The sequence below is a fragment of the Molossus molossus genome, unplaced genomic scaffold (assembly GCF_014108415.1).
Source record: "Molossus molossus isolate mMolMol1 unplaced genomic scaffold, mMolMol1.p scaffold_m16_p_12, whole genome shotgun sequence".
Taxonomy (NCBI): domain Eukaryota; kingdom Metazoa; phylum Chordata; class Mammalia; order Chiroptera; family Molossidae; genus Molossus; species Molossus molossus.
Window position 1 is genome coordinate 66,019,765 of NW_023425347.1, and position 26,789 is coordinate 66,046,553.

General features: G+C 38.0%; 2 protein-coding genes and 1 long non-coding RNA gene across 4 annotated transcripts in view; 1 reads left to right on the forward strand and 2 right to left on the reverse strand.

The window, feature by feature from the left end:
- NRDC (nardilysin convertase) overlaps positions 1 to 26,789 on the forward strand; it is a 73,025-nt gene that overhangs the window by 43,665 nt on the left and 2,571 nt on the right. For both annotated transcript variants that reach the window (XM_036256493.1, XM_036256494.1), the window contains exons 11-27: positions 1,195 to 1,272; positions 2,876 to 2,996; positions 3,075 to 3,133; positions 3,387 to 3,441; positions 9,741 to 9,845; positions 11,504 to 11,627; positions 12,393 to 12,479; positions 13,080 to 13,199; positions 14,508 to 14,559; positions 15,465 to 15,615; positions 18,392 to 18,519; positions 20,027 to 20,189; positions 22,844 to 22,875; positions 23,123 to 23,261; positions 25,723 to 25,770; positions 26,057 to 26,109; positions 26,480 to 26,563. In XM_036256493.1, coding sequence (XP_036112386.1) covers positions 1,195 to 1,272; positions 2,876 to 2,996; positions 3,075 to 3,133; positions 3,387 to 3,441; positions 9,741 to 9,845; positions 11,504 to 11,627; positions 12,393 to 12,479; positions 13,080 to 13,199; positions 14,508 to 14,559; positions 15,465 to 15,615; positions 18,392 to 18,519; positions 20,027 to 20,189; positions 22,844 to 22,875; positions 23,123 to 23,261; positions 25,723 to 25,770; positions 26,057 to 26,109; positions 26,480 to 26,563 — 1,599 coding nt within the window. The remainder of the gene's footprint in view (positions 1 to 1,194; positions 1,273 to 2,875; positions 2,997 to 3,074; positions 3,134 to 3,386; positions 3,442 to 9,740; positions 9,846 to 11,503; positions 11,628 to 12,392; positions 12,480 to 13,079; positions 13,200 to 14,507; positions 14,560 to 15,464; positions 15,616 to 18,391; positions 18,520 to 20,026; positions 20,190 to 22,843; positions 22,876 to 23,122; positions 23,262 to 25,722; positions 25,771 to 26,056; positions 26,110 to 26,479; positions 26,564 to 26,789) is intronic.
- On the reverse strand, positions 9,733 to 13,146 carry LOC118626589. The gene is made up of 3 exons (XR_004958926.1): positions 13,049 to 13,146; positions 12,151 to 12,282; positions 9,733 to 9,919 (listed from the first exon to the last, which is right to left on the reverse strand). It is a non-coding gene; the product is annotated as an uncharacterized LOC118626589 (long non-coding RNA).
- The window catches only part of OSBPL9 (oxysterol binding protein like 9), a 172,351-nt gene continuing 167,178 nt past the window's right edge, over positions 21,617 to 26,789 (reverse strand). The window contains exon 26 of the mRNA XM_036256505.1: positions 21,617 to 21,739. The gene's annotated coding sequence lies outside the window, so the exon portion shown is untranslated. The remainder of the gene's footprint in view (positions 21,740 to 26,789) is intronic.

A 26,789-nucleotide genomic window follows, 5' to 3' on the forward strand; every position in this document is an offset into this window, starting at 1 on the left:
ATTGATTATTAAGGTAATTCATTGTAGGAATCTTGAAAATTACTGAAAAATAGAAAAAAAAAGTCATCCATGATTCTGTTTTCCAAGACCATTAACATTTCTGTGTTTCCTTCCAGTTAATTTTTTTAATGGACTATTGATTTGTTTTTATGTGATGTTCATCATGAATTATTTTGCATTGCCAACTATGTGAATTCCCAGTAAATTAGCTTTTGTTGGGAACCTCTTTTTTATAAATAAACAAATGTTTATCCCTCCAGAGTTATCAAACACAGTACAGTTAGCTTTGTTCAGATGTGAATGTGTTAATCAGCTGGGTTCCTTCTTTAACTGATTTGCTCCTCTACATCAGTCTTACTCTATATGTAATTCAAATTCACACTTTAAACACTGTTTTTTGGGTTTGGGGGATGTATAAACATAGTTGTGAAATTATAATATTATATCTTCACTTTTAAAGTTTACTGAATATAATTCTGTGAAGTAATTTTAAATTTTAAGAATGTTTAGATTTCCTAATCCAGTATATTTTTCTATATTTTGTTTTGGTAGGAATATGTTTCCAAAATTACTGTAGAAACCAGTGGGAAAAGACATGAATAACATATATACAACTACTCAGATTATTTAAGTATATTATTATATAGTAAAGCATTTTTATGAAAACCCCATGAGTAACTAGTTAGGTAAGTGAAGAGGAAAAGAAAAATATAGAGAGGCTAAGCTTCTTGTTCAAGAGCATTTACTTAAAGGAAAAACTATAACTTAGATTTTCTGACCCTTTAAGCAACACATTTCAATTTACTGCAGAGCCTGATGGAATACTGAAAGCTTTTACAGATACAAAATGATTCATATTGCACTGGGTTCTAAAATGGTAAAGAATCTGTATTATTTCCATTTTGGGTGAAACAAAAAGAAAGGTTTTACCATGAAGAAAATTAAGTTTGGTGTCTGAGAGGAAAAGTAGTGGTCTTAAATTTTGGAATGATTATATTCATTCAGTGATTTCAGATGAAGTTAAATTTCACCATGGTTTCTACTTTTATCTTGCTACTGTCAAATTAATGTGATAATTTATGTGAGAATAAGTTTATAATCCTATTCTCAAATATCATAGTCTGAGAAGTATGGTTTCCTGATGTATTAATACCTTGTTTTTAAAAATTTCTAACCTTAACATTTTTTTAAAAGGGTGAAGCCACTTCATTATATCTCTTGGCTGGTTGGACATGAAGGCAAAGGCAGCATTCTTTCTTACCTTAGAAAAAAGCAAGTATTCAATTAATGAATTACAGCAATCTCTGAAAAATAATAGGCATTCTTTACCCATTCTTTTCTCTTTTTGCTTTATCTTCCAGGAAGCCTAGAATCAAATCTAATGCTTAATTATAGTCACTTTAATAACTTAGATTATTTTATTTTATTTATTTGTTATAATTTAAAAAATATGTTTTTATTGATTTTTTTAGAAGAAGAGGGAGAGAAACATCAGTGTGAGAAACATCTATTGGTTGCCTCCCACATGCACCCCAACCAGAGATTGGGTATGTGCCTCGACTGGTAATTGAACCAGCGACCTTTCAGTGCATGGGACAGTGCTCAACCAACTGAGCCACACTGGCTAGGGCTAACTTAGATTGCTTTAATGACTGTATTATATTTGTGTATTTCCCTGGAAGCCTCCTTTTAGTCCATGTTGGAAGTAGTTGTACACAAAATTTAAAAAATCATAAACTAACAGATTCCAGAATTACATCAAAGGTTAGCTGTAACCAAGAATTTAGATTTGAATAAGGAAGTCTTTTTATTTTTTTATTTTTTATCTTTAGCTGAGGACATTTTTCCATTTTTTGTTCAGATAGAGTGGGAGAAAGCGAGAGAGAGAGAGAGAGAGAGAGAGAAACATCGATGTGAAAGGGACACATTGAGTGGCTGCCACCTGCACAACCCAACCAGGGCCGGGGACAAACTGCAACCGATGTACGTGTCCTTAGCAGGAACTGAACCTGGGTCTTTCTGGACCACAGGCCGATGCTCTAACCACTAAGCCAAACGGGCCAGGGCAATAAGGAAGTCTTTTAAATGCTGAGGATCTCCAAGCTTTTACAACCCAAAAGGTAGACTAATGAGAACTTGATTGGGCAGATAAATGATAAAAAATATAAAGGACTGTGAATAGTGTATACAGCCATGTTAGCAACATGTTTCCTAATGCACATATATACTTGTTTAAGTTTAGCCAAATAACAGAAATATAGCTTTGGCATTAGGACAAATACATTGAAGTAATTTCTTGTTTGATTGTTTTTTTCTATATAGTAATTCAAGAATGAAAAGGTAGATGAGAAATTTAAATAAGTACTTTAAAACATAAGTGTGTACTAGAATATGCAAAGAAAGCTGAGAGGGCAGGGTTATTATAAAAGAATGATGATATTAGGTACATATATGCCTTATCCAATTAATGTAAAATGCTTTGAGATGTGTGTAACCTTTCTACCTTACTAATTTTACTAGAATTTCCAAGTCTATTCTTGCTTTCTTCCTTCTTATTTTAGGTTCTTACTATTTTGCCGTTCTCGTCAACAAAAATTACTGTGGCTTCATAAAACTGTTAATGTTTTACTGTTTTGTAATATATATTAGTGTTTCTAGTAAACAAATAAATATGGCTATTATTTTCTTCTGGTGATTCCTTTATGTACTACAATTCCTTGAGAGTTTTTGTGCTTTTAAAGTTCTATTGGGAAGCATGTTTGTATCAAAGGCTGAACTTCCCAAATTTTACATAGAAAGCTTACCTATTTTGTTAATTTGATGTATTTATAGACTGTCCATCCCAATGTTGATTGGATTAATTTTCTGGCTATAGGTGCTGGGCTCTTGCACTATTTGGTGGAAATGGTGAGACAGGATTTGAGCAAAATTCTACTTACTCAGTGTTCAGCATTTCTATTACATTGACTGATGAGGGTTATGAACATTTCTATGAGGTAAATAATTAAAATCAAGAGTTTTAAAATTACAGATATCACTTTATGTAAAAATGTAATCAGATGTTTTGTTTTTAGGTGGCTCATACTGTATTCCAGTATTTAAAAATGCTGCAGAGGCTAGGCCCAGAAAAAAGGTAATACATACTTATTAGAATTAGGGCAGGAGTCTATCCTACTATGTTTTAGCCTTTAGACTGCTAATAAACATCTTTTAGTCCTGCTTTGATCATTTCTCAGTCATTTCCTGCCTAATTTCTTTTTCTGAATCCATATTCTTGTTCTCTATATGTGAATGGCCAGTTTTATTTTTATGTTTCTCATTCCTTGTTGATGATTCTAATGAGAAATTTAAATATATCTTCTAATTGTAATTTTCTTCTTTCACAGAATTTTTGAAGAGATTCAGAAAATTGAGGACAATGAGTTCCATTACCAAGAACAGGTACTGGAAGTCAAATTCTTTTTGAATATTTTCTGTGACCAAGTTGAAATTGGTGTGGACATTGTTCTTCTTTTTGGAAGTGTCACTGGAATTTTAATTCTGTCACTCTCTGTCATGTGAGTCTCAAGATGGCCTTGAGTCTATCTGAAAGTTAACTCTTGTGTTTTTGAGTAATTTTACTAACAGTGAAGGATTAGGCAGATCGACACAGATCATATTGTGTGGTAATCATTTATATATGTAGTCATCTCAATATAAACATTCATGGAGAGCTTGCTATGGTACTTCATATTTGGGGAATTAAATATTGTGAAGACATTCTATAAGATAATCAGTAGTAATAACCATAAATAATGTTAGAAACAGTATGCTCTAGGATTTCTGGACAAGGAGAGTAGTTGCCTTGATTGGAATATGACCAGGGAAGGTTTTGTGGATATGGTAAATTTGAATTGAGTTCAGGGTTAAAAAATGAATAAGGCTTGGCCCTGGCTGGGTAGCTCAGTTGGTTAGAGCATCATTTAGATATGCCAAAGTTGTGGGTCTGATCCCTGGTCAGGACACATACGAGAATCTACAATGAATGCATGAATGAGTAGAGTAGTAAATCAATCTCTCTTTCTCTCTCTCTCTCATTCCCCCCCCCCCCAGTGTCCCTTTCTCTAAAATTAATAAATAAATAAAAAAATTTTAATGGATACAGTATATGAAAGGAAGGTATTATTCAAGGCTGTAAGGCAAGGATTTTAGAGCAGGGTGTTTTTAAAACCCTTTTGTGCCTTGGATTCCTTTTGAAATCTGTTCAATCCTGTGCACGTCTCCTCAGGATAATAGTTCATCCCTCCAACTTTTTAAACTCTCAGAAAAATAGCCATAGCAGTCCAGTGATCACTGGTATATACCTCACCTAGATTCACCAATTGCTTTTGCCATATTTTATTTTAGTATACTTAATAATAAGGTCTAGCCCAGCTGATGTGGCTCAGTGGTTGATCATGGAACCATGCACCAAGAGATTTCCGGTTCTATTCCCAGTCAGGGCTCATGCCCCGGTTGTGGGCCAAATCCCCAGTGGGGGGCATACAGGAAGCTGCCAGTCAATGTTCTTTCTTATCGATGTGTCTATCTCTCTCTCCCTCTCCCTTCCTCTCTCTCTAAAATCAATTTAAAAAAAGGGTCTAGTGGTAGGTCTAATAATTATTACAATTTGTAAGTAGCAATGAGTGTGATATTTTAAGATATCTACAACAACTATATTGTGATTTCTATTGCTTATAATCATAGATGCTGCTAATACTATTGCGGTTTGTTGCCATATTCATAATTGAATAAAAGTGCTAAATTAGAGATTAGTGAAAATAAATATATACTTTCTTTCCAACCAAATTTTTACACTACCACTCCCTCCTGTATTTGTTCACTGATACCTGTGGCAGGTGTCAATGGACCCTAGATTAAGAGCCTCTGATTTAGAACCAGTTTGTAGAGCATCTTTAATTATTATTATTATTATTATTATATTATTATTATTACTGATTTGAGAGAGAGACATCAATTTGTTGTTCCACTTATTTATGCATTTCTTGGTTAATTCTTGTATGTACTCTGTCTCGGGATTCAACCCGAAACCTTGGCATATCAGGACAATTGCTCCAACCAACTGAACTACCCAGCCAGGGCTCATAGAGCATCTTGAAAACTGTCTTTTGGGATCATTATCAAAGATGAATCACTGAATATCTATTATAAGTTGAGAAAACTTAAATACATGAGTACAAGGTCACAAAACCTATAAGCTTCCAGTTGCTATTGATTCCTGATCTACTCTATATACTTGAAGTCACTTGAGATTGAAATAAAAATCTTATTCTGTGAAAATAGAAAGGCTGCTGTGACTTGTATTGGCCATTAGAGGATCCTGTAGACACTCCTCCCTATAAATAGATTGATATGCATAGAAACCACAAGTCCTGCCATCTACCTTACCAGGAGTGATTTTATTCTGTGTCCTTATCAGCTATGGTGGCAACGTGTGGGCCAGAATGTGGCAGGGAAGGAGTGGCAGCAAGAATTGTGGACTAACCATAAGTGATATCCAAATTCCCTTTTTTGGGGATCTGCTTTTTAGCATTGGTTGAGTGAGTGACATTTTCTTTCCTTCATTTCCTTCTTAGTGAGGCATTTCAAGATTTTCGTTTATTGATATCTCCTCATTTTATAGCTCATTTCTTTCACCTTTAGCAATATTCATGAATACTTACTTTAATTTACTTATTTATTTTTTTATTAATCCTCACCTGAGGATATTTTTTCAATTGATTTTTAGAGAGAGTGGAATGGGGGGAGGGAGAGAGAGAGAGAGAAACATTGATGTGAGAGAAACACATCAATTGGTTGTCTCCCCAACTAACCCCAACCAGGGCCAGGGATTGAACCTGCAACTCAGGTATGTGCCCTTGATGGGGAATTGAACTTGAAACTTTTTGGTATGCAGGCCACCACTCTAACCACTGCACCACACTGGCCATGATATTTTTTTTTTTATCCTCACCCGAGGATATTCTTCCATTTTTTGTACAGATAGAGTGGGAGGGAGAGAGAGGAAGGGAGAGAGAGAGAGAAACATCGACGTGAAGGGACACATCGAGTGGCTGCCACCCACACGACCAACCAGGGCAGGGGACAAACTGCAACCGAAGTATGTGCCCTTAGCGGGAACCGAACCCGGGTCTCTCCAGACCGCAGGCCGACGCTCTAACCGCTGAGCCAAACCGGCCAGGGCTGGCCATGATTTTTAAAACATAAGCCCAAAGCATCTTAAAAGCTTGACTACCCTATGTTCTCCTAGCCCAAAACATCTTTTTTTTTTTTTTTTTTTATCCTCACCCCAGGACATTTTTCCATTTTTTGTACAGACAGAGTGGGAGGGAGAGAGAGGGAGAGAGAGAGAGAGAAACATCGATGCGAAGGGACACATCGAGTGGCTGCCACCCGCACGACCAACCAGGGCCGGGGACAAACTGCAACCGAGGTACGTGCCCTTAGCGGGAACCGAACCCGGGTCTCTCTGTACCGCAGGCCAACGCTCCAACCGCTGAGCCAAACCGGCCAGGGCCCAAAACATCTTAAATGAAAACCTAATCAGTGCAAAGTCAGAACAAATCAAAAAGGTCCATATATCTGTGTAAACTGCTAAATTAATTCAAGGAGCCCTGGCCGGTTTGGCTCAGCGGTTAGAGCGTCGGCCTGCGGTCCGGAGAGACCCGGGTTCGGTTCCCGCTAAGGGCACGTACTTTGATTGCAGTTTGTCCCCGGCCCTGGATGGTCGTGTGGGTGGCAGCCACTCGATGTGTCCCTTCACGTCGATGTTTCTCTCTCTCTCTCCCTTCCTCTCTCTCCCTCTCACTCTACCTGTATAAAAAATGGAAAAATATCCTCGGGTGAGGATAAAAAAAAAAAAAAAAAAAAAAAATTAATTCAAGGAACTCAGCTTATTTCAGTATTTATATATTTCCTTTTTAAACAAAGCTGAAATGTCTCCTCTTCAGACTTTTTTACTAGTCTTCATCAATAAAGGTAAATAAGAATACCCTTTTAAACTATTCAAACCAGTATTTATTTATTTATTATTTAATCCTCTCCCTAGGATATTTTTCCATTGATTTTTTTTTTTTTAAGATAGAGTGGGAGGGAGGGAAAGATGAGGGGAGGAAGAGAGAGAGAGGGAAAAGAGACATATTGATTAGTTGCCTCTTGTGTGACGCTGACCAGAGATCGAACCCACAACCGAGGTATGTGCCTAACTGGCAATCGAACCTGTGACTCTTTAGTCCATGGGCTGGTGCTCTAACCACTGAGCAAAACTAGCCAGGGTAAAACTAGTATTTTTTTTTTAATTAAGAAATTAAAACTTTTTAAAATTTTATGTAGGAACTCAGACTCAGTATGCCTCATAAATCAACTATATGAACTAGAGATAGAGAAAAGCTGTTTAAGTACTTTTCTGTAGGCCCAAAAACAGGAATAGTATAACAATAATGAAAGACAGAGTTTATAGTAGATGAAAAATTTAGAGGAGAGATAATAAGTATTAGAGAAGATGTAGAGAAATTGGAACCTTCATACATTGCTGGTGGGGATGTAAAATGGTGCACTGCTTTGGAAAACAGTTTGGCAGTTTCTTAAAAAGTTAAACATAGAGTTGTCAAATAAGCTAGCAATTCTACACCTAGATATACATCCGAAATAATTGCAAACATGTTTACACAAAAATTTGTACACAACCCGTTCAGAGCAGCATTATTCATTGTAGCCCTAAGTGGAAATGACCCAAATGTCCATCAGTGAATGAATGGTTAAACAAAAGTAGACTGTGCATGTTATGGAATATTATTCGGCCATTAAAAAGGGATTAATTACCGATTTCATGCTACAACATGGATAAACCTTGAAAACATCATGCTAAAATTACTAAAAGAAGCCAGACACAATAAGTCACATATTATATGAATTAATTTATATGAACTATCCAGAATAGGTAAACCCATAGAGACAGAACATAGATTGATGATGGCCAGTGGATGAGGGGTGTAGGTTAGGGGGAGCAATTTCTTAATGGGTATGGGGGTTTCCTTTTGGCATGATGAAAATATTCTGGAAAGTGGTTATGGTTGTACAATTTTGTGAATATGGTAAAAACCATTGAATTGTACATTTTATATTTTATATTTAATTATACACTTTAGAAGTGTGAATTTATGGTATGTGCATTTATCTTTAAAATAATGAAAAGATAGCATTCAATTGTTCTTCCCAGTACCTTCTTCATTACCTTGGCACCAAAGATCTGCTTTTAGCTAGGATCCTTAGTGTGTTCTCATAGGAAATATTTTGAATCACTCAGTTTTTAGCATACAGATTAGAGCAGTTAAATAAATGGCTGGTAAAAATAACTGATTAAAAAATTAAAACAGAGTAGGAGGAATCAATAATAGCACTTTAATTACTAGTTAACTCATTGATTCAGAAATGTTTTCTGAAGTGTGTTGGGGGTGGGTAGCTAACAATGAATCTTTTCTTTTTTCTTATTCTATTTTTTCCTTATTCTGTTTCTATGTGATATTCTTATGGCCTCTAGTTTGATGTATGCTAGTCTCATTTCTCCTCCATGAATGTAGTAACCTTCACTTCTTTTTTTTTTTTTTTTTTTTTTTAATCCTCACCCGAGGACATTCTTCCATTTTTTGCACAGATAGAGTGGGAGGGAGAGAGAGGAAGAGAGAGAGAGGGAAACATCGATGTGAAAGGGACACATCGAGTGGCTGCCACCCGCACGACCAACCAGGGCCGGGGACAAACTGCAACCGAGGCACATGCCCTTAGCGGGAACCGAACCCGGGCCTCTCCGGACCGCAGGCGAATGCTCTAACCGCTGAGCCAAACCGGCCAGGGCTAGTCTCATTTCTCCTCCATGAATGTAGTAACCTTCACTTCTTTTCTGTCTTCCATTAGCTGAGAGAACAACTCATATCAACCCATATTGTCTAGTAAAGGACTGGTATTTTGGAAGGAGTGTTCACTACCACATTAGGATGCCTGACCTCTAGTATCTAAATTGCCTGTCACTTTCTCACTGTGAACTTGGGCAAAATACCTACTCAATCTGACTATATGTCCTCATTACAAAATGTGGAAATGGAACCACTTGGTTCAAGATTCTGTACATCTGGGTACTCAATAAATACTTGAATTGATTGCTTTCTTCAGGAAGAGTATTTCCATTTCATAGATTAGAGAACTGTGGTTTAAATTGAAATAATATATTGATTAATATAACTTCTTGTATCAGGACTTTTATCTAATAACACATTTTGATTTCAACATTAATTTGATTCATGGTTACATATAGCTTTTTGGTGATAGTGCTGCAGTGAAAAAATGATGTAGACCCTGTCTTTAGGAACTTTCCTGCATTGTGGGGCACTTGACATATAAACAGGCATTTATAGTTCAGTCTTGTAATTGTTCTCATGAAGAGACTGACATCATTAGAGCCTGATATACTGTAAGGTTCAGGATCAGGGATTGGAGGGGTGTTAGATTAAGCTCCTTAAGCTAGGAGCTCTGGTTATATATATTTTTTGGAATTCTCACCACCAGTTTCTTAAGCTGCAGTTATTTGGTTACATCAATTCAGAAGATTTGATTCATCTTTTTTTTTTTAAGAGAAAAATCTATTGTGGCAAATTAAGGATAATAATGGGGAGTTTCTGATGTGAAATAATTTTACCTCTTTCCAGACAGATCCAGTTGAGTATGTGGAAAACATCTGTGAAAACATGCAGCTGTACCCACTGCAGGACTTTCTCACCGGAGATCAGCTTCTTTTTGAATACAAGCCGGAAGTAAGGAGGTTTCCATTTCTAACACTTACCTTTAGAGAAAGGAGGGTGAAAAAGTGCAGAAAAGTACTTAAGACCTGTGGGAATAGAGAAAGCTTGATTGTATTTAGTCGTGTCTCATTTGTTTAAATAGAAGAAATATCAATAATTTTGTGGATAAATTTCTGTGATTCTTATATATGATTGTATTTTAATAGGTGAAAATCAGGTCCTCTTTTTAGGTACTATTTTCACCATTTTCAAGTGTTGAAACATCTACTTAAATAGTTAAAGTAATTTCTAAGAATTTTGTGCTTTGGTTGCTAGCATACTTAGAGAGTTGTTTGGCTTACCTTTTAATTCAGTTGGAGACACTGCACAATTAAATTTTAATCATTTTGAAAATATTTACAAGAAAAATATAAGATTCACTGAATTCAAAATATGTGATTTATAGATAATACTACATACAAATAAGTAGTCAGGAACTTTTCTCCACTGTTCCTGGGGAATAAGTCGTTTTGTTTCATATAGGGTAACAGTTCTCAGTCAGAGTGATTTTTGTCCCCCAGGGGATATTTTCCCACATCCTGGAGACATTTCAGTTGTCATAACTAGGGGGTGCTCTTGGCATCTAGTGGATGGAAGCCAAAGATACTGCTAAACATCCTACAGTGCTGAAGACAGCACCCCACAACAAAGAAATATGTGGTCCAAGATGTTAATAGTGTCAAGGTTGAGAAACTTTGGCAGGGTTGGGGAACCTTTTTTTCTGCCAAGGGCCATTTGGATATTTATAACATCATTTAAGGGCCATACAAAATTAATCAACTTAAAAATTAACCTGCTATATTTGGTTAAGCTAATTTAGTGAGGTGTGTGATGTTAGCTGGTATTGATTTCACAGATCTAATGCAGCATGCAGGCCAGACGTTCCCCATCCCTTATATAGGGTATTCCACTAGACAGGGAAAGGTAAAGGAAGAAGCAGTAACCATACATTCTCATTCTCTCTCTAGGATGGTTGTGCCCAAGAATCCAAGTGTTTTTTTCTGAACCACCATTTGTCATTTATTTCTCAAAGAAATTATGTTTAAATGGTAGTTAGTATTTCAAACCTAACCCATGAATCTTGTTTTAGTCCATATCATAGCTTAAGGATTATTGAAGTAGGCCCTACATTGGGATCATTTTTACTGCTTCTTGGGTGTGAGTTGGCAGGTCAGAATATAGTCTTTGGAATCATGTATAAACCTTTTGGAATCATATACAAAGTTTTTGCCACTTTGTTGTTCTGTACAAATTACATTATTTTTAACCTCTGAAGCTGTGTTATTTTCTATAAAATTGATAAAGCTTAGGGTTGTTTTTAGGATTAAATGAAATAACATCTAACACATAATAAAAACATAGTGATAGCTATTTTTACTGCTAGTACTATTTCTATATACAGTTTGAGATGAGTACTGCTTGTATAGCATTATCAAGAAACATTTTAAACAACTGATAGACTAATGAAGTTTTGTAAATTAGGGTGTTTATGGACTCTAGACATTTTCATTAATGTGAAGATGCTAGGATCTTGGTGTGTCTAACATATTGTGGTTCTGCCTTTTTAACAGAGATGTATAGGTTGTTATTATTGTGTATGTGTCTCCTCCCCAACCTCCATCCCTTATTAGGTCATTGCTGAAGCCCTTAATCAGCTAGTTCCTCAAAAAGCAAATCTCGTTCTGCTGTCTGGTGCTAATGAGGGAAAATGTGACCTCAAGGAGAAATGGTTTGGGACTCAGTATAGTATGGAAGGTAAAATATTTTGAATAATTGTCCTACATAATTAAGGTGTATCTGACTAACCTAGGACTTTTTATTCCTTAATAATTCATCTGATGCCTGTCTGGAGTGGCTCAGTTGGTTAGAGTGTCAACCTGTGCACTGAAAGATTGCAGGTTTGATCCCTGGTTGGGGCATGGTTGGGCACCACACATGGAAGGCAATCAATTGATGTCTCTCTCTCTCTCTCTCCCCCTCCCTCCCTCCCTCCCTTCCTCCCTCCCCAGTCCTCTCTCTAAGCATGTCCTCAAGTGAGGATTTAAAAAATAAAATAAAAATAATTTGTCTGATGGTTCCTGTGGGGAGAAAGTATATGTATTTTTAGATTACTTTGAAATGAAAATTATACTTCTGTGTAGGAAATTATTTTCTGCTATGATTATATCCATATTTATTAGCTAGTGGGAAAATCCTGTTGTCTTGGTAGTTTGAGGGTAGTTTTGACTATGTTTTAGAAAAGTACATCTCAAACTTCTTCACTAGGCATATGTGTCACCTGAGTCAGTAGCTCTCGGGTGGGGCCGAGATTCTATAATTCCAACAAGCTCCCAGGTGATACTGATGCAGCTGAGTCCACACTTTGAGTAGCAAGGGTCTAGAATGTCTGGATATATTGCTCACAGTTTTCCTAAGAAAGGAGAATTGATTTGTGAAGGCTAGTTGTTGACTGGGTTGTTATTGAGATTATTCTGAACATTGCATTGTTAATTGGATCAGTTTGTTTTTCCATCTCTACAGATATTGAAAACTCTTGGGCTGAACTGTGGAAGAGTAATTTTGAATTAAATCCAGATCTTCATCTTCCAGCTGAAAACAAGTACATAGGTCAGTGAAACAGCAGTCATTATACATAATCCATACTTGTTCTAATAAAACAAAAAGCACCCGTAGGGAACATTGTTTTACAAAGAACCATTTGAATCATATTTGAATTTCCCAGTAACACTCTGGGATAGGCATTAGTGTTTTCTTAATTTTTTGAATGAGACAAGTGAGGCTCAAAAAAGCAAAGCATCTTGTCCAAGACTATTCAGCTGGTAAATGGAGGAAACAGGACTTAAACATAAATTTTGAGATCCTCTGAAGCATTTGTTTTTGCTTATATATCATAGCTGATAGTTTCATTCAGTCTACATAGGAATTGCCATTATCTTGTCTGGTTGTTTTAGTGTTTTTCAAACTACCCATTAGAGGGTTGTAAAATCAATGTAATGGGTTATAATGTCAATGTAAAAAGTTGTGAAAGCATTAAAAAATCAATTAGAATGTAAAATAGCAAAATGTTTAATTGCATAAAGGGTATTATTTCAAGAACTTTGTTCCAGATTTCACAAAGAGAAGTTACTTAGAATTCTGAAACCAAGAACAGATTGTTGGGAATCCTGTTAACATACCTGAATGAGCTATTATCTTTTCTTTTGTTAGCCTCGGACTTCATGTTGAAGGCTTTTGATTGTCCTGAGACAGAATACCCTATTAAAATTGTGAACACTGCACAAGGTTGCCTGTGGTATAAGAAAGACAACAAATTCAAAATCCCCAAAGGTAAAATGTTTCCATCCCTAAAAGGAGTGAAATAAGTGTTAGAAATATTTCTTCACTTTGTAGCAAACTTTTTTTCTTATGTCTATCATCTACCTCTCTTTCCCCCTCCCCATCCATTTGAACATCTTTTCTAGGTTTATCAGATCAATATTGTGCTGCTGTGCTATCACAAACATCCTTGTAGACTATAGATTCTAGGAAATAAAGATTCAAGTCTAAAATGAAATTGCTTTTCAGATATTTTTCTTTCAGTTTAATGAAAGCACAGCCAAGTTTTTGGTGATCTTAGGGAATAGGTGGTACTTTTGAACATTTTTTTTTCCAAAAAGGTAGACCTTGGTTGGTGGCTTAGTTGGTTGGAGTGTCTCCCAGTACACCAAAAGGTTGTGGGTTCAATTCAGGACACATACCTAGGTTCTGGGTTTGATCCCTGGTTGTGGTCTGTGCAGGAGGCAACCAATTGATGTTTCTCTCTTTCTCTCCCCTTCCCCCCGTCTCTTTCTAAAATTAATAAAAGCAAATCCTCAGGTGAACATTAAAAAACAAAAAGATAGAATAAAAGTACACTGAAGGAAATTATTCTTAGATACCATAGCCTCATCCAGCATTACAAATGTGAAATCTTACCTGTATATCTCCCTCCACTGTTGTTTTTCAGAATAGAGGAAGCATAGTACACAGTTAAACAGACTCTAAAATCCTTATCTTCAACATAATATCCTGAAGTGTGTTGCTTTTTTTCTGTTCCTGTGCATAGCATAAGAATTTACTGAACCAACATGGAATCAAAGGCTGAGCGCTCTTGGTTGCCATTTAATCCATATCCCTAACCTCAGACAATGGGCTGTAGCTCTGAGGGATTCCTGAGTTTATTGCTAAAGTGTTTCCTCAGTTTTTCTTGAATAGCTTATAAGAGTTTCTAAAAATGTTCTTAACGTTTATTCATCTTCCTTGGAAAGATTCTACTATAATTTTTTGTGAGCAGTGAGATTATTCTCTTACTGCTATTGACATGTATACTTCTGTAAACATTTTCCCTGACTAAAGCCATTGATAAATATGAGTATTCATAGGCCTCTCTGTGTATCTGTCTATATCTCTGATATTTTCGTAGTGCCTTCTGGTCATTATTTGGAATGGTAAATATTACTTTTTAAAAACTTTTAAGGATTTAAAAAATAAATAAGATTTAAGGATTAGTAGCTTATTTCAGAATTTTTAAAAAGAGTGATATTGGGAATAAATAGATATATAAAATATTTGAGTCCTCTGGCCTTTTATTTTCTTATCTGTAATATTTTCTTTCAGCGTATATACGTTTCCATCTGATATCACCTTTGATTCAGAAGTCTGCAGCAAAGTAAGCAATTGTCCTCATTTCTAGAAAAACTGTTTATTATTAAAAATTATTTTTTTCCATTCTGAATCATTCTTTCATTTTCTCTGTCATTTGAGCTATGTTGCTGATTATGTATCTTTTTCTGTTCCTAAAACAAACAATTTAGTACTAAACATTAAAATGGAATCACGGCTGCTATATCTCCAGTATCCATTTGTGAAATAGGCTGATAGTGTAGGCTAGTTATAGCATTACTGGATTGAGGTAGTTCTTTAGAAATGCGTTTGGGTTAGTTTACAGACTATAATGAGGACTAGTAGATCTGTTGATCCTGTATTTAGAAACTGCCAGAGAATCTGATTATGTATACTTTGTTCTTAGCAAATTACTTATATATTTATGTAGATAGCTCCTGAAACACAGGAGGTGCTCAGGAAATGATAGTATATTTCTTCCTTTCCTTTGCCACTTAAAGTGTAAAATCCAACCTTAAAATGACAAGAAGTGCTAACATTTATTAATATTCACTTTAAAAAATACATTATCTTCATCCCTTCCCTCAGATATTTAACTTGTCAGTCAGGAAAGCTAGGCTGCCGCAATCGTCAGAGCCTTTAGGCCAGTTGCCTTTGATGCCTTTTACACTTACCTCACTGTGCAGCATAAATAAGACCATTTAATATGTGTGCATGAGATGAAAAACATTGGGAAGCACTGCTGAAGATAGGAGTTCTTATAATGCCTCTGTGAAACTTAGTCCTGGGTAAGCAGTATTTACCTTGAACTCAATTAGTATATAGTTTTACAGTCTGGAGAAGTGAATTAACATCTTTCTAAAATTGAAGTTTCTTATTCTAAATCAAAGCAAATGTTTTCATGTCTATTTCTTGCCAATTAATGATGCTGTTTGCATTTTATATTCTTAGTGTGGTCCTCTTTGATATCTTTGTCAATATTCTCACCCATAACCTTGCGGAACCAGCTTATGAAGCAGATGTGGCACAGCTAGAGTATAAGCTGGTAGCTGGAGAACATGGTTTAATTATTAGAGTGAAAGGATTCAACCACAAACTACCTGTAAGTGCAAGTGCTTTGTTTTCCTAATAGAGAGCTTTAAAATTTCATATTTATGTTTGTTGCCTCTAAAGCACCAAGCATAGAGGCTTGTGCATGGAGTGCTCTACATAGAAAGAAATGTTTATTAATGTGGATTTTCATGTTTTCTCTGCCGGTGTCAGCTATTCTAACTTGAGCCACACATACAAGCAACATATGTTCGTTAATTACTAGAAATGCATGCAACACAGCCTGTGTTTTTACTTCCCTTTGCTGTCACTTTCTCTGCAGCCGACAGTGGCATTTAGGACTAATCTGAGTTTAATTTCAGGACATAGTAATAATTGGCACTGACACATTGCTTGACATAGAGTAGAACTCAGATGTTTGTGTCCTTTCTTCTTCTTGTACTCTACCCTATTGTTTCAAATATGTGTGTCTTGTTTCTCAATTTTAAGTTTATGAGCCTTTTAGAAACAGGGTCTGTATCTTGTCAGTAGTTTGTTTTTTGGGTAAGGAGTGTGTTCCAGTGTCATTTTGTCAAGAACTTCATAAGCAGCAGAAGAAATAATATGGGGTCCTAGCTAGTTAAGAGGGTTCGATCATTAAATACCAGGTAAAGTAATATAATGTACCCAACAACAAATTTTATATCTTGGTTTCTTGGGTAGAACAGATATTAAGGTTTGGGGAACTGGGTTTATACAAGAAAAATCTGGAAGAAAGGACCTGGCAGAGGTTGGATCTGTGTAACAGGTGATAGCCTCCATAGCTTAGCAAAATGCTAGTGATGAGTATCATTCTCTATACTCTCATCCCTGTCACTCTCCTCAGGGAACAAATACTAGTCTTAGGAGGATACACCAAGGAATATTTTACTTTTGTCAACTTTCAAAGGTCTACATATAATGTAGCTTAAGATCCAAAAAGATTAAAGCCTAATATTGTGGTTGTCATTTGGGAGGTATGTTTTGGAATTACCTGGAGAGCTTTTCAGAATACAGACTATAAAAAAGTATTTGAGGTTTTACATTTATGAAGCTTGCCTAGCTTTAATATTAAAACCTGAGAGAGAATATAAAGAACTAGAGACCAGTTTTACCTGTAAAATGTAGATGTAAACGTTAAAAAATTTGAAAATTAAATCCAAAAATGTAAAAACAATAATTCACTGTGACCAAGTGCCAGGAATGCAAAGGGTTGGTATTCAGTATTAGGAAGTTGATATGTAAATTATAACAAAGGTCCAACGAGAAGCACGACAGGCAGATCTCAGAGTTTTGTGGGTTCGGTTCTAGATACCCCACAACAAAGCAAGTACCACAGTAAAGCAAGTCATAATCTTTTGCTGGTTTAACTTTGTAAAAAAATGCAACATCTGCCTGGCCGATGTGGCTCAGTGGATTGAGTATATTCCTGATTCCTGATCAGGGCACATGCCTGGGTTGCTGGCTCAGTCTCCAGTAGAGGCCATGCAGGAGGCAGCCGATAGATGTTTCTCTCTCACATCAATGTTTCTATCTCTTTCTCCCTTCCTCTCTCTCTAAAATATCAATGAAAACATTTTTTTTTTAATCCTCACCCAAGAACATTTTTCCACTTTTTGTTCAGATAGAGTAGGAGAGAGAGAGAAGAAAGAAAGAGAAACATCGACACAAAAGGGACACATTGAGTAGCTGCCACCCACACAACCCAACCAGGGCTGGGGACAAACTGCAACCAAGGTACATGCCCGTAGCAGGAACCGAACACGGGTCTCTCTGGACCGCAGGCCGACGCTCTAACCATTGAGCCAAACTGGCCAGGGCCATTTTTTTTTTTAAAGGAACATCTGTGAAGCTCATAAAGCAAAGCACAACAAAACAAGATGTACCTGTATATGGATATAGTTATAAATATAAAAACATCATTTGATAAATTTGAGTGGGCATTACAATAAGTAGGAATGGTAGGAAATTACTTAAATAAAATTAAAATTTTAATTTAAAAACAGTAACAGCAAATGTTACACAAACTCATGAAATGATGAACATTAAAAATAGGAATAAACCAAGGATACCTATGATTACCTCTATTAGTCAACATTATTTTAGAGGTCTACTACATTAAAATCAAATTAAAAAAAAGAAGGAAAAAAACACTTAGAAAAGAAAAAGCATTTTTCTTTGAAGATGATATGGTGGTATTCTTAGAAAACCTAAGATGTTACTAAAGTTGTAAAAATAACTTGTGAAGTGGCTGGTCCAAATCAATGGTTCCTTTTTCTATAGTAGCAATAACCATTTAGAAATGAATGAAAAATATTTATAATATTGAGAAAAACAAAATACCTAGGAATAAATAAGAAAAATGCATATCTGAAGAAAACTATAAATCTTATTGAAGCATATTTTAAAAAGACTTCAAGGGAGAGACATCGTGTTTCTGGAAAGGACAGCTATTTACATATTAATATGTAAATGTAATGTCCTCCCAATTAAAGTCACATTTAGGGGTAGTGGGGATGCAGATAAAATTATTTTTATGTTCATTTGGAAGAAAAAAATGTTTAAGAATATTCATGAAAATTATTAAAATAGAAGAATGGTTGCTCCAAATTTGAGTTATTGAGGAGTTTAGCTTCTGGAAATTCTTTGAATTATCAGTACTTCTCTTATGTTCCCCCACAATGCCTATTACCATGCTGGGTGTCTGGTAAAAACCAATGGAAAACACTCTCCCTCCCTCCCCCCTCCCCCCCAAAATTAGTGCATTTCCATGTTTCTCCACTTAAAGCACTTCTTTCTTTTCTTTTTAGCTACTCTTTCAGCTTATTATTGACTACTTAGCGGAGTTTAGTTCCACACCAGCTGTCTTTACAATGATAACTGAGCAGTTGAAGAAGACCTACTTTAACATCCTCATCAAGCCTGAGACTCTGGCCAAGTGGGTATACGCTTTTATTTTGAAGGCCTAAAAGTATTTGCCTTCCCAGAGGTTAGGTGTGGGGGCTGAGGCTATAGTTTTACTGATAATTTTCAGATTTACTAGAATTGTGCTGTGGTTTAGGAAACCTGAACATAGGATTATGGGATTTCTAAACCCAGCTAAAGTAGCTATCTGTGAGTAGGACTGAAAGTAGCCCACTTACTTAATTAGAGGCTGGTGGTAAAAATGTTGTTTTTTCCAAATTTGGTAAGTAAATAACAGTTAAAGAAGTGCTGACTTTGTTGTAACTCAGAATTGCTTGCTGGTGATATTTTTGTATTGGGTGCTGTGATGAGTAGCTGAGTTAAGCTTAGCACATTGTTTATCTATATAGCAACTGCAGCTATCCAGAATTCAGCCGAAGTTCCAGAAAAGAGCAAAAAGCCTTCTATTAATGCTTAAACCCTCTGCTAATAGGCAGCCTCTTTCAGCCTTTCATCAGAGCCTATAGCCTAGAGGGTACCTTTGTGTGAATCAGGAAAAAGTACTCCCTTGAGGAGGGTACCTTCTATCAGCAGGTGGGAGCCTTTGTGAGAGGGGGAAAATTTCCCTCTGAGCAGACACAGCCCTTTGTGCACATAGTTTGCAAGCTCTTATTTGACCTTCTTGCTGGGCATCTATCTGTAAATGGTAAACAGCACAACCTGATATAGAGGACCTACTTTTGACCATTGTAATGAGCCTATAAATGACCAAAATTCAAAAGCAGGGGAAGAAGTAGTTAAGAGTCAGACAGGTAATAATTGATAATCTGGTAACAAAAGCTACAAAGACTAATAACCAAATATAAATTGGAAAGGAAGAGTTATCTTGAACTTTTGATATGTTGAAAAATAGCCCTGTGTATGCAATTACCCTGAATACTACTTTATTAAAATGTGGTAAAGTAATAATAATAACATCTTTTTATTGAAGACTCATTATGTACTAGACCTAATAACTTTATGTGTATTTATTTAATTTCTCACCCAACCCCATTATTATTTCCCTTGTTTTACAAATGAAGAAATTGAGTCACAGATGTTAGGTGACTTGCCATGTTCAAACAACTTAGTGTGGGAAAGGGAGTGGGGTGGAAAGGGAAAGGGATTTTGGCCTCGAGCTACTACTTGTACTATATTGTCACTTCAGTAATAGATATCCATAATGGTCTTCTGGTAATTAATGTTAGAATTTAAATCAAAATAGTAATAATTTTAAATTGGTGTGTGACTCATCTGGAAACTTTACTTATGTGAAGTATTTTATTTTGCGACTGTGACAGATAAGTAAGTTGTACCATTGAGCAAATCTGTGTAAAAGTTTATGCATTTTAAGTGCTTTTTGGTGATTGTTTCCCCGTCTTAAACTGTGATAGAAATTGTCTCTCTTTAAAACATATCATCTGTAGAAATTTAACCAAATCTCTCTTTGCCTTCTAGATTCATATCTTACAACAAAACTTTTTTTTCTGCCCTCTGTACAGAGACGTGCGGCTTTTAATTCTGGAATATGCCCGTTGGTCTATGATTGACAAGTACCGGGCTTTGATGGATGGCCTTTCCCTTGAGTCTCTGCTGAGCTTCGTCAAAGAGTTCAAATCCCAACTCTTTGTGGAGGGCCTGGTGCAAGGGAATGTCACAAGCACAGTGAGTGTGAGGTGTTCTGTTGCTGTTGGCCAGGTCTGATTGCTGTTGTGGGCTCTGGAACTGCATTAGTTCTTCCCTGAAGCTCTGTCAGTTTGGCAGGCCAGCATTGTCATAGCCTATTTAGAAGAGAACCTGGACCCTCTGATGCTGGGCAAGACTTTGTTATGAAAGAGACTGCTGGTAATGGACCAGGACTTTGAGTGAAATGGGTTTGGTAAACATATGGTATAGGTTACATTTGTTGACGATTGTGTCTAGAAAGTGGGACCTGGGGAGTGATGAGGGATGTATGTATATGTGCATATGTACAAGGCAGAACTTGTATGTCAGACTTATCCTGTAGAGAACCATTGAAGGATTTAAAAGAGAATTTGTCATTAAGAAAGGTCCAGACAGCCCTGTCCGGTTTTGCTCAGCGGTTAGCACGTTGGCCTGCTGTCCAGAGAGACCTGGGTTTGGTTCCCACTAAGGGTGTGTGCCTCAGTTGCAGTTTGTCCCCGGCCCTGGTTGGCCGTGCGGGTGGCAGCCACTCAAATGTGTCCCTTTTGCGTCGATGTTTTTTTTTCTCTCTCTCTCTCTCTCCTCCTCTCTCCCTCCCACTTTATCCGAACAAAAAATGGAAAATCGTCCTCAGGTGAGGATAAAAAAAAGAAAGGTCCAGACAGACCAGTTATGAGGTTTTATAAAAGTTGAAGTATGATTTCACATGTATGAGTTATCTAGAGTAGTTGAAGTTATAGAAACAGAAAGTAGAATGGTGGTTATCAGGGGTCAGGAATTGTTCTATGGGTACAGAGTTAAAGTTTTGCAAGATGAAAAGTTCTGGAGTTCCATTTCACAACACTGAATATACTTAACATTAGAGAACTGTACATTTAAAAATGGTTAAGATAGGCCCTGGCTGGTTTGGCTCAGCAGTTGGAGCGTTGGCCCGTGGACCAGAGAGACCTGGGTTCGGTTTCTGCTAAGGGCATGTACCTCGGTTGCGGTTTGTCCCTGATATTTCTCTCTCACATTGATGTTCCTCTCTCTCTCTTCCTCCCTCTCCCTCTCCCACTCTGAGGATAAATGCAAAAATGTCCTCAGGTGAGGATAAAAAGAAAAAAAAAATAGTTAAGATGGTAAACTTTGTTACGTGTTTTTAAACACACACACACACACACACACACACACACATACACAGTTGAAGTGAAAAATGATGAAGCTTGAGGTTAGGCAAAATAAATGAGTAAGAAGTACTTAAGAGATAATAAGGTAGAGGATGGCCAAAACTCAGTGACTGATTAGAAGTGGGGGTGAGGGAGAAGGGACAGATCTAGGATGATGCTCAGATTTCTTGCTGAACCAGTGGATTGGTGGAGGGAAGAGGAACAAGAGTAGGTTTGGGGGCATATGAGGAGTTTGTTGTGATACTTACTGAGTTCAAATATCTGTGTGACCTTGTGACTGAGACCTCTTCTAGCCAAGAGTGCTTGATTTGGACTCTTCCCAAACTGTTTGGTTGTTGACCATCTTCTTCTATGGCCTACCAGTTTCTCAGAACCAGACCTCTGATGGGATATGAAAGGAATATTACAGGGGTAGGCAAAGTAGATTTACAGTTGTGAGTACATGGAACACAAAGTTAATTCTTAAATTATTATTAATTCTTGTATTATATATTATCCCATATAAACAACTATAAACCTACTTCTGCCTATCCCTGTATAAATGGCCACTCTTGAGGTGGGCTGCTGTCCTCTCCACTCCTCTGTGTCTTTATCCCACAACCCTAACCCAGCCTTAGTTTCTGCCCTGTTCACAGAAAGAAGTTTAAAAGTCTCTACTCGAAAAGAAGAGCAGGAATAGTTTCCTGCTTCTCTGAACACAGCAGTGGTAGTGGGCAGGCATGGGCCTTCAGACCAGAGGACTTAGTACCATGTCTTATTCCAGGTAGAAACTACTTTAGAGATGAGCTCACCCCTCTACTTATCCCTCCTTTTGTTGGTAAGAAACAATTTTTGAGAGGGGGAGGAGATGCACTTATTAGTATTATTCTATTGCTCATTCTATACCAGACTCCAGGTTTCTAAAACCAAGTCATAGCTGTTGTAGAGGGCACAGACTAGTGAGGTAAACTGAACAGTTGAGTTTGACCCAGTGTGAAAGTGTCACAGTGTACAGGTAAGCAGAGTGCCAAGGGAGAACAGAAGAGGAGCTGTTCAATTGAGAGCCACATAGTGTTCAACAAATAAAATATTATGTCAGTGAATGATGAGCCCAGTCAATGAATGACTTACCCAGCATTTTGGGTTATAGACTGTATCTGCTTTCTTAATGTTATCCAGGGCTTACAAAACAATTAAATATATTTTTTTTAATTTTGTTTTTCTTTATTGGTTTTTAGAGAGAGAGGAAGGGAGGAGAGAGGTAAAACATCAATGAGAGAGAACAACTGGCTGCCTCCTGCACGCTCCCCACTGGGGATTGGGCCCACAACCTGGGTATGTGTCCTGACCGAGAATTGAACCAGCAACCTCTGGGTGCATGGGTCAGTGCTCAACCACTGAACCACACTGGGTGGGTGACAATTAGAATATTGATATTAGTTGGTTCTGGGTGAAATGAATATCAAAAGAGCCTGATGAAGTTATTTCTTCTCATTTGCTTCCTAGGAATCTATGGATTTCCTGAAATACGTTGTTGAGTGAGTATTGGTTTGAGTTTCCTCTTTGGGAGTTCATGTGTTCTTACCAGCAGGAGGGCTTTGAGCCACAACTCAATTATTACTAAACCACAATGGAGATAATTCTTGTGGTAGGTTTTCTTGAGGCTAGTTATGTAAACAAAGCACTTCAGATGGGAATATGGAAGGCCTGACCTCTTTTCACATTTTTTGGGTGGGTAAGAGGATAAAGGCACTGTCTCAGTGACCAACACTGATTCTTTTGCAGCAAGCTGAACTTCATGCCTCTGGAGCAGGAGATGTCTGTGCAGTTCCAGGTGGTAGAACTGCCCGGTCGTCATCACCTATGCAAAGTGAGAGCTCTAAATAAGGGTGATGCCAACTCTGAAGTCACTGTGTATTACCAGGTCAGTTGGCCCCTCACACAGCCATCCTCATGGCTAAGTACCTTCAAGGCACTAAAGCCTGGGGGAGTAGTGACCCTCTGACCTCTAAGGCCCTTTGTAGTTTAGTGTTTGGGGTCATTTTGTCTTCTTGAAGCAACTACATTTAAAAATTGCTCCTGTCGCCCTGGCCGGTTTGGCTCAGCGGTTAGAGCGTCGGCCTGCGGTCCGGAGAGACCCGGGTTCGGTTCCCGCTAAGGGCATGTACCTCGGTTGCAGTTTGTCCCCGGCCCTGGTTGGTCGTGCAGGTGGCAGTCGCTCGATGTGTCCCTTTCACATCGATGTTTCCCTCTCTCTCTCTCTCTTATTCTCTCTCCCTCCCACTCTGTCTGTACAAAAAATGGAAAAATGTCCTCGGGTGAGGATAAAAAAAATAAATAAATAAAATAAAAATTGCTCCTGTCAGTAAAATGAACCCTTTTAAAATCACAGTGGTTTTAGTCCAGAGAGACAGACTAGTCCCTGAGGGACAGACTAAAGTGTGGTTGGAAATTCCCATACATTTCCCTGACAGAACTTCAAGCAACAGGAGAACATTTGTTAAAAGCATAGTTTTGAAAATGAGACAAAAGTGAACATAGCTCTGCAATCAGTATACAGCAAACAGAATGACTACCAATTATAATTAAAGGTTTCAAAGCACCTGAGATAGGATTTATCACCTCTATTTTATGAATGAATCTGAGGTCCAGAGTCCCTTACTTCCCCGAGGTCTTAACCAGCTAGGGCTCGAACACAAATCCTGTGTTCTTTCCACACCATTCTGGAGAGGTGGGATAGGACTTAAAGAACTTTGTAACAATCTCAATAGGCCCATAACCTACTTTAGCCTGTGGTTAGTCCCTCTCACTTCTAAGACTATGGGGACCTGTGCCTGTCTAGACTGATCTCAGACTTTCTCAAACGCTGGGGCTTCTATAGCTGCTACTGTGGTCCTCGGTTCCCAGCATGAGGTCTCTTTTTCTGCCAGGCCCTCTGAAGATCCCTGGTCTGGGCTTTGGGCATGGCTACATGGTCTTGCTCTCACTTTGCCCTTTTATTATGTATCTAGTCCTGAACCTGAGTCTTTCCCTAGAGGCTCAGCTTGTCCAAAGAGCCAGTCTCCCTCTGGTTGTAGCTACCTGGGTACCCCTCACCCCCACTCCCAGGTTTTCAACTTACTTGAAGGTGAAATGACCACCATGTCCCAAACTTCATAAATGGTATGGCCTGACCCTTCTTAGCCTTGTCCACATTTCCAGTGCTTGACTGCAGAACCCAGAGAGTAATATTTCTCCAGTTTTAGGTAGAATTTATAAAACCATGTCTGTTGAGGTGCTTTTTTCATTGATTACCTCTTAGCACCAGCTTCTAATACAGACTGCTGCCTTTATAGAACCACTTCCCTCCTCGCAGAGCATTTTGAACAGGAAATTGATAAAAAGTTTTGACGGTTTTATTGCAGTTCTTCTAGAGGCAACAGGAAATCTTGTTGCTGACTAAATAGGGCCTGCAGGGAACATTGGCTGTAGCCTCTTCTGTAATGAAGTGCGAAGGGTTAGAAATGAGTTTGTATGTATCAGAGGAGCCTGACTGGGGGATGCACTAGCAAAATCCTTGCTTGTTGGCCTCTTGCCTTCTTTTATTCTAACTGCATTATTTTGCCAGTTTCCAGGACAGCCAGGATATGGTTTCCAAGTGTGGCATCTGTAGGCATTTTCTTTATTTTATTTTATTTTTTATTTATTTAGGCATTTTCTTATTAATTGGTTTGGGTCCCTGGGTATGGATGCAAAGCTCCTATTCATATCCTCTCCATCTGAAGAATAAGTCGTTACCCTTTATTGATTCCCAAACATTTCCTATTCTCCTTAGCATCTTCAACTACAAGTACTTGATTTTAGGTTGTATCCTCTAGGTCCTTTGGCAGGAGCTGGCAGGTAGGAATTATTGGACTCTCCTCCATATCAGTCTGCCTACAGTTCTGTGCTAGGGCTAGGAATACAAATGATCATGAATCCTGTCCTCACAGACCTTCTGTCTAATGGGAAGACAGATGTATAAACAAAATTGTTGAACGTGTGTCAGTAGGTATGATCAACTCTCTTTGGGGGATGAGAAGAATGTGATGGACACCTGAATAAATGGTTGCCAAGAATAATTGATTAGCCTGGCTGGCGTGGCTCAGTGGATTGAGCGTCATCCCATGGACTGAGAGGTCCCTGTTCGATTCCCGTCAGGGCACATGCCTGGGTTGTGAGCTCAATCTGCAGTGGGGAAGGGGGGGGGGGGGGGCTTGCAGGAGGCCGCTGATCGATGTTTCTCTCTCTCTCTCTTTTCCTCTTCCAAAAAAAAATCAATAAAAACATTTTAAAAAAGAATAGCTGATTAAAAAGCCCTGTAAGCCATTGGATTTTCAGTTGGTCTAACCAACTTCTCCTTTCAGTCAGGTACCAGGAGTCTGAAAGAATACACTCTTATGGAGCTGCTTGTGGTAAGCTGTATGAAAGAGTTGAGGTGTTCAGGAGCCCCTGACCCACTATGAGGACTGGTCTTTCTGTCTGGGGGTAGGGACTTGGGAGTTGTCAGAGACCTATGGTTGGAAGGTGAGACAGTTATTATTCTCACCCAGTAAGATCATGGACTGGGGGTCTGGGCAATTTAGGAAGAAGGCAGTAAGGGAGGCTGGAATTTGAGGGTATGTGGACACTTTGGGGGGAAGAAATGGAGGTTTCTCCACTAGGAGGAGTTGGGCTGATGGGTAGTATGTTGAATTACAGATGCACATGGAAGAGCCTTGTTTTGACTTTCTTCGAACCAAGCAGACCCTTGGGTAAGTCTGCTGGCACTGAGTTCAAATAAGGGCCTGCGGTTTACTTTGCAGGCTGAGGTTTCAGATATCCTGACTGAGCAGTCTCTCAGAGCTCTTTGGTCTTTCCATGCCTTAGAGTCATACCTACTGGTGAAAACTTCTGGAATTTGCACCTTGGACCATGATCAGGTTTTCAGTTTGGTAAAGTTTCAAGATTAGCAAGAGAAAAAGCTAGTCTGTGGTCCCCTAACCTGAGAATGAAATAGATGCATATTTATGGATCTCCAGGTTCAGTAAAGATGTGCAGAAACCCTTCCCTGATCTCTAGTATTTCTGAGGGCAGGGCCCAGATGACCATCTGAGTTCATACATTTTTTTGCTTTGGCTATAGGTACCATGTCTATCCTACCTGTAGGAACACATCTGGGATTCTAGGATTCTCTGTCACCGTGGGGACTCAGGCAACCAAATACAAGTGAGTAAGCAAACTATTATTCCTGGTACGGAGAGCAGGGGCTACAGGTACTTAAACCTCAGACAACTAACCAAGTATAGGGTTTGCTTCCTTAAGTCACAGCTGCAGGGGGTGGGGGAGCTGGGGAGTGGTTATTCACAGATAGCCTGATCAAGGGTTTCTGTGGTACTGTTAGGGTTTGACCCAAGTCCTGCGGTCACTGTCCAGGGCTTATCAATGTTTCATC